This window comes from Chiloscyllium plagiosum, unplaced genomic scaffold, assembly GCF_037043375.1.
Source record: "Chiloscyllium plagiosum isolate Xiang-an unplaced genomic scaffold, Cpla_swu_hap1 HiC_scaffold_26, whole genome shotgun sequence".
In the NCBI taxonomy this organism is placed as follows: Eukaryota; Metazoa; Chordata; class Chondrichthyes; order Orectolobiformes; family Hemiscylliidae; genus Chiloscyllium; species Chiloscyllium plagiosum.
The window spans coordinates 39,605,808-39,612,166 of record NW_028270164.1 but is presented as its reverse complement, the minus strand read 5'-3'; the positions used below and the strand labels follow the sequence as shown (position 1 = coordinate 39,612,166).

Here is a 6,359-nt window from a genome sequence, read left to right as displayed (position 1 = left end):
GATGGCTGGGTTTTGATGCAGGGTGCTGCCAACAGTTTGGATTGAACTCCTGCACTGGCTGAGATTGCCACGAAGATCCCACCTTCTCAACCTTGCCCTTTGCCTGAGGTGTGGTGACCTCAGGTTAAACTGATCACCAATCATCTCTCTCTCTCTCTCTCTCTCTCTCTAATGAGAAGGGGGGAAAATGTGGTGACTTCACTTTTTTTTGAACAGTTCTCAGTGTGTACAAGTATTTTGGGCCTCATTCTAAACAATATAAGTAATCAAAAAGTGGTAGAAGGAAAGTCAGTAACAATACAATAATCTCTACAATACAGTAAAATGCTATTTTGTGATTACGTGTAGAATCACTTACTACATATTTTAGTATCTGTATTTAATACATTTCTTGGTTGTTTTAGGGAGGATATTACAAGGATAATTGTCCAACTCTAGCTTTCAACTTACAAGACAAACCAATTCCAGTAACTGAGCCAGAGCTGAAAATGTGTTGCTGGAAAAGCGCAGCAGGTCAGGCAGCATCCAAGGAGCAGGAAAATCGACATTTTGGGCATGAGCCCTTCTTCAGGAATGATTATTCCTTGGATGCTGCCTGACCTGCTGCGCTTTTCCAGCAACACATTTTCAGCTCTGATCTCCAGCATCTGCAGTCCTCACTTTCTCCAGTAACTGAGCCAGTCTGTTAAGTACTTTCTCTCAATAATGCAGCATTTGACACATTTTATAACAATAACTTTATTGTAAAAAGGAAAATAATTTAGCACAAAATCCAAGTAATAAATTCACTCAAAAGAAATTAGTGGTAAAAAGGAGAAATGTATATTTACAACAGTTATTTTTGACTCTGGTTACAAAAGCACACATTGGTCATAAAGCTCCATAAAAAAATGATTGGCCATTTTATACAGCTTTAAGAATTAGGAATGACTTATTTTCTCTAATAAAGCAACCGTTTTGACTCAACAAACCTTATGCACAACACACATCAAAACTGTATAAAAATAAAAAAAGCTTCAATTATAAAAAAGACAGATTGGAAAAGCCAAAGATTATCATTCAGTTTGGGGTGTTGTCCTCTAGATAGCTGGGTGAGTCCTCTGGTGTGATACTGTCCACTATAGAAGTGAGAGAACACAAGCTGGTACTTCCAGATGACTGGGCCTTATTCACAGATAGTAAGTGATCTACAAAAGGAATGACATAGATAATGTATCAGTGCCACACAACACTTATTGATCAATAATCCAAAATATCCTATAGTGCAAACACTGGTGTTTAAATTCTGTCAATTAGAATGTACGTTCTAAAAAAAGTGTGACAGTTCATGTCATTATTGCCTTTTGAAAGGTTGTGGGGCAAATTAATTCAGCATAAAAGTCAGAAATTTTGTTCCTATATGAATGGAAACTTCTTGTTTTGGAGTTTTAACCTTTGATCAGCCTTAATGATAAATGTCATGACTGACTGGACTGCATTGTCCCTTCTTTACCTCCTTATCCTCTCTATAGTCTTTGGTCTGGTATACCGTCCATCTTCCTCCACTGCCTCCTTGCTATGGCCTACATTTCTGACATTACTCCTTCATGATCTGATTAATACTCATTCTAACATACTCAATGCATCTCCAGGAATGGCTTTTATTCCCATTCCCAACATTTCATCCTTAGCTCCTGCTTATTCCTCAACTACATGCATTAGCCATCAGCATCTCTTCAATCCAGCTGTAATCTCTGTAAAAACCATCCACAATTGTTTCTGTGCCACTCAATTGCTTAGCTGACATCAGGTTCCTTCAGCTTGACATTCAGATCCCACCAAAATCATTGTACTACAGGCCTCCTTCATTACTTTCCTTTCCTGGCTGGCACTGATGGTATTGCCCAAACTCCAACTGACACATATCTTATCTTATCCAATCCTCTACCACCAACATCCTATCCATACTAAATTCTATCACTTTTAGTCCTCCATTGAATCCTGTCCTTCATCACTATATTTTAATATATTTGTCCATTTTTACAAATGATTTAAAAATCCAACTCCAGCCTATCTCTGTAAGCTCCTTCAGCCCAATACCCAGGTCTTATCATCAGTTATTCTGACCTCAGTTGACTGTGTTTTCTCCCATTACTTCGATCCGCCAGTAATCACTCTGCCATCAAACTGTGAAATTCCCTTCACTACATCTCTTTCTAGCTTCAAACCTCCCTTTATAAGCTATCCCTTTGATGACACCATTGTCCACCTCTTGGTCTTGCTCTCCAGTATTTGATTTTGTCCCTGGTGAACTGCCTTGCAAGGCTTCATTATGTTAATGGCAATGCAGATCATTATGTGATTCTGATGCATTGTGTTGCAGTTCTGAGAACTCAGATATGGTGTGTTTTCTTTGATCCACTTAAGAAAGTTAATTTTATTGTTTCCAAGTTGGTGATTATGCTAGGGAATGGTATCTGCTGGTGCTGTGGCTCACTTTCCAGGCTACTGAAGCCTGCTTCTTGGTGGGTTGACCAAAGAATGTTGATGAAATCTATGCCAATGGCAGTAAGTTGGCGCTTTCTAGCTTGCTGACCATATCCATAGTGCTATGGAAGCATTACAACAGTTTTGTCCATGTCTTCCATACTAAGATTTTGCACAATGACTTTTAACACTTTGCAGCTATCATTTGAAAAGTACTGAGTGGAGAATTAAAAGGACATTACATTAAGTGGTGACCTTACTGAGGTTTATAAAATTATGAGGGGCATAGATAAGGTGAATAATAAAGGTAATTTCCCTAGGGTGAGGAAGTTCAAAACCAGCAGCATATTTTTAAGGTGAGAGGAGAAAGATTTATAAAGGATGAAGGACAACTTTTTTTTTAGATAGGTTCATGTGTGGAATGAACTGCCAGAGAAAGTGGTGGATACAGATAGTTACAACATTTAAAAATATTTGGACAAGTTCATGAATTGTAAAAGGTTTGGAGGGATATAGAGGTAAAAACAATGACTGCAGATGCTGGAAACCAGATTCTGGATCAGTGGTGCTGGAAGAGCACAGCAATTCAGGCAGCATCCGACGAGTCTTTATTCTTGGAGGGATATAGGCCAAGCACAGGCAGTTGGGACTAGTTTGGTTTAAGAAGTTGGTCCATGTGGCCTGTTTGGACCAAACAGTCTGTTTTCATGCTGTAAACCTTGATTGACTCCTTGAGTATGACTCTACATTTCATTAGAGAAGACAATATGTGGGTAATTCTTTAGAAATGACCCGTGCTAGCCACAGGTGGGAAAGTGCAAATTGCATTCCTACTTCATTCTTTATACAGACTTACTGAATGAATCAGAGTTAAAAATCACACAACACCAGGTTATAGTCCAACAGGTTCAATTGGAAGCACACTAGCTTTCGGAGCGACGCTCCTTCATCAGGTGAGCGTTGCTCCGAAAGCTAGTGTGCTTCCAATTAAACCTGTTGGACTGTAACCTGGTGTTGTGTGATTTTTAACTTTGTACACCCCAGTCCAACACCGGCATCTCCAAATCATGTAAAACAGAATAATTCACAATATTAGGAATTCTCATTTGCACTTGCTCACCACGCCAGCGGTACCTACCTCTGGGATTGTTGAACGAAGTGTTGCAATGGTCAGAGGAGCCGCTCCACTCCGGACTGCAGGAGGCGCTGTTTGATCCACACTCGCTGGGAACTCCGACCTACAATTGCAGTAATGGAAAGAATGACCAGGGATGGGTGGGATTTACACAAAGTATTTATAGTGGAAGTCGAGCAGCTTTCGAAGCGACAGCGTCCTAAACTTGCAGAATGACAATATTTCAAGTTTATTGTTTTCTTTCAACAGTTGTTTCAAAAGCTGCTCAAAACACCTGTTTTATGTGTGGAGCTTCGGAAAAATCCGTTTAAAATTGCACAACCCTATATCGCTCCACGTATAAAACGATGAAGACCTAACCCTTACACAGATGTATGGCAAAATCATTAACACAGTGTCCACGTGCACGTGCTAGTTCATTCTAATGTTTTGGTCACATTCTTTCAATAATGTTACATGATGAATATAGCTATAGGATATAAAACACGGGGGGCTGGACCTGAGGGTGTGAAAGGCACTACAGAAATGCAACTCTTTCTCTGCCCTTCTCGTATGCCAGAACTTTAAGATTTTCAAATTGCATTGAAATGAATTGAAATGAAATGAAACGAATTAGCTTTATTATCACAAATTTCTGTTTTTGTCCCGCTGTCATTTTGAAATATTTGAGCCAAATCCATAAAAACTAAATTCCAATAAATTTAACCCATCCAGCCTTCTGTTATCTCTTTCCATGCATTTAGACACAAAACCACGATGATATTAACATCATCCTTAAACAGAACAAGAGCTGACATAAATAGGATTTGAGTGGACTACAGTTAGGGACTTGCAGCTCCCAGAACTTGCTGAGTTTCCTGAGCAGAGTTTCCTATTTACACCACACTGGCAACACGGCAAACCAAAAAGTAGTCATTTGGTTATGAAGGGTGTTCTGGGGTTGGAAAAGGCGCACCATTGTGCACTGAAAGACTCATTGTTTCTAACTTTACCAGATAGTAGAACAATGATTTTTTTTTTGAAAATCCAGCAAGAGACAAGGCTTTTCTCTGAGAGAAACATGTTACAATCCCGGAGAAGGTACCAGAGCAAAACTAGATGGTGAACTGGAGGTATCAACTCATCACAAAGCATTGAGTAATTTCCAGCCCATCATCCGCTGGGTTTGCTCTGGACAAGGCTCCAGGGTTGTAAGGTTGGCTGTACTGGCTCCTGCAGTATCTAGGCTGGACTGTGCGGCCCAGTGCGGGATACTTGCCGCTTGACGTGTGTTGCTGCCACTGTAGTGCAGTTTGTCCTGTTGGTTCAAGGTACTGAGAAGAGCTTGGAGCCTCTCGATGTACTGGATGGCGCTGCGGAGAATCTCCACTTTGGGCAGTCTCTGGTTGGGGTTCAGCAAAGTGCTGCGCTTCAGAGCCTCGAAAGCCTCGTTGACTTTCTTCAGCCTCCTCTTCTCCCTCAGGGTAGCCGCCTTCCTCCTGTCCAAGGTGACGGATTTCCTTTTGCAGGTCTTGCACGCCCACAGCAAGCACTGGCCGGGGCAGCTCTGCTGTGCCTGCTGCTGCTGGTGTTGCTGCTGTTGCTGTTGGAGCTCTGACACCGAGTACACGTGCTCGTCCAAGCTGCCTTCCAGAGACCTGGCGTCGGTACACAACCCGCTCCCCAGCCGCTCCTGGTAGACGGTCTGCTCAAACCCCTGCAAGCGGGAGGGGAACACATTTTCGCTATCGAAAAAGCGTTGGTCTGTAAAGTAATAAGGGTTGGTTTCGAAAAGCTCCATTATCAATGGGGCTTTTTAGTCTGAAGTTATCTCCAGCACCAACTGCAGAGGAATATGTCGACGCCAACTGTTAGGTGGCATTTAAAGTCTCCGCTGGCATGAAATCACTGAGATATATATAGAAAGCGCAGAAATTCTATCCAACTCTTAGCTGTCGTTGTGCATCAGGACTTCAATCTGATTTCACTTATTCCCAAGAGGAACTCGAAGCTGCGGCGAACTCACTGAAAGTTATGAGACCCCCCCCCCCCAATGATTTTTGTTATTCTTTTTTTCCCCGAAAATAAACATAATTTGTTTTTCTAGGATATCACCTGCAGAGGCGAGATTTGTAAACTCACGGCGCTTTCTTCAGCGGGCAAACAGTAAAACAGTACAATAAATGTGTCCATGGTTTCGCAAAGTTTCCACTTGGACTCGGCAAATTTCTGAATCGGGCAGCACAGGGACTAACTTCCTGGTGGTTGACTCCCGTCAGTTCCTAGATCCATGGGATCAGGTGGGAGAGCTATTGTTTTGTCTCAATGTGTTTGTGAAACTATTTAATCTCAAGAAATAATAATAAAGACTGTTTATTTCCTGGAGGAGATGGGTGGGTTTTTTTGTTTAAATTTAATGTTTTAGCCGTCACTTCCAACACAATTAACTCTGTTTTGCAATCCTGCTGTTGTATCACCTTTGGAAATGGATTTTGGAACATCCACACACTCAGGGCGAACTAAATGGAATAGACCCAGGGGGTGCTGTCTGAAATGCTCTCAGTGCTGGGATGTATATTTCGGACATTCGGCCGGCTAAAGGTCAGCTCTGACCCGTTTTCACTTGCAGCGACAGTCTTCACACCTTGTAAACTTTCTCAGAAAACGCCCAACTATTCCGGGCTAAGCATCAAGTTTCCACATTACTGCCGTGCCCTGAATAGTCTTCATGCGCTCCAATCAAGAACTACTTCTTTTCAAACTCTTTGCAATTCATTCC

The 6,359-nt window shown here is 41.7% G+C and overlaps 1 protein-coding gene across 1 annotated transcript; it reads right to left on the bottom strand.

Annotated features, from left to right (window-relative positions):
• Positions 1-731: 731 nt before the first annotated feature.
• myog (myogenin) lies at positions 732-5,821 on the bottom strand. The gene is made up of 3 exons (XM_043716287.2): positions 4,860-5,821; positions 3,605-3,704; positions 732-1,187 (listed from the first exon to the last, which is right to left on the bottom strand). Exons 1-3 carry the CDS (start codon positions 5,379-5,381, stop codon positions 1,060-1,062), a joined length of 750 nt encoding a protein of 249 aa, XP_043572222.1. The 5' UTR covers positions 5,382-5,821; the 3' UTR covers positions 732-1,059.
• Positions 5,822-6,359: the final 538 nt, after the last annotated feature.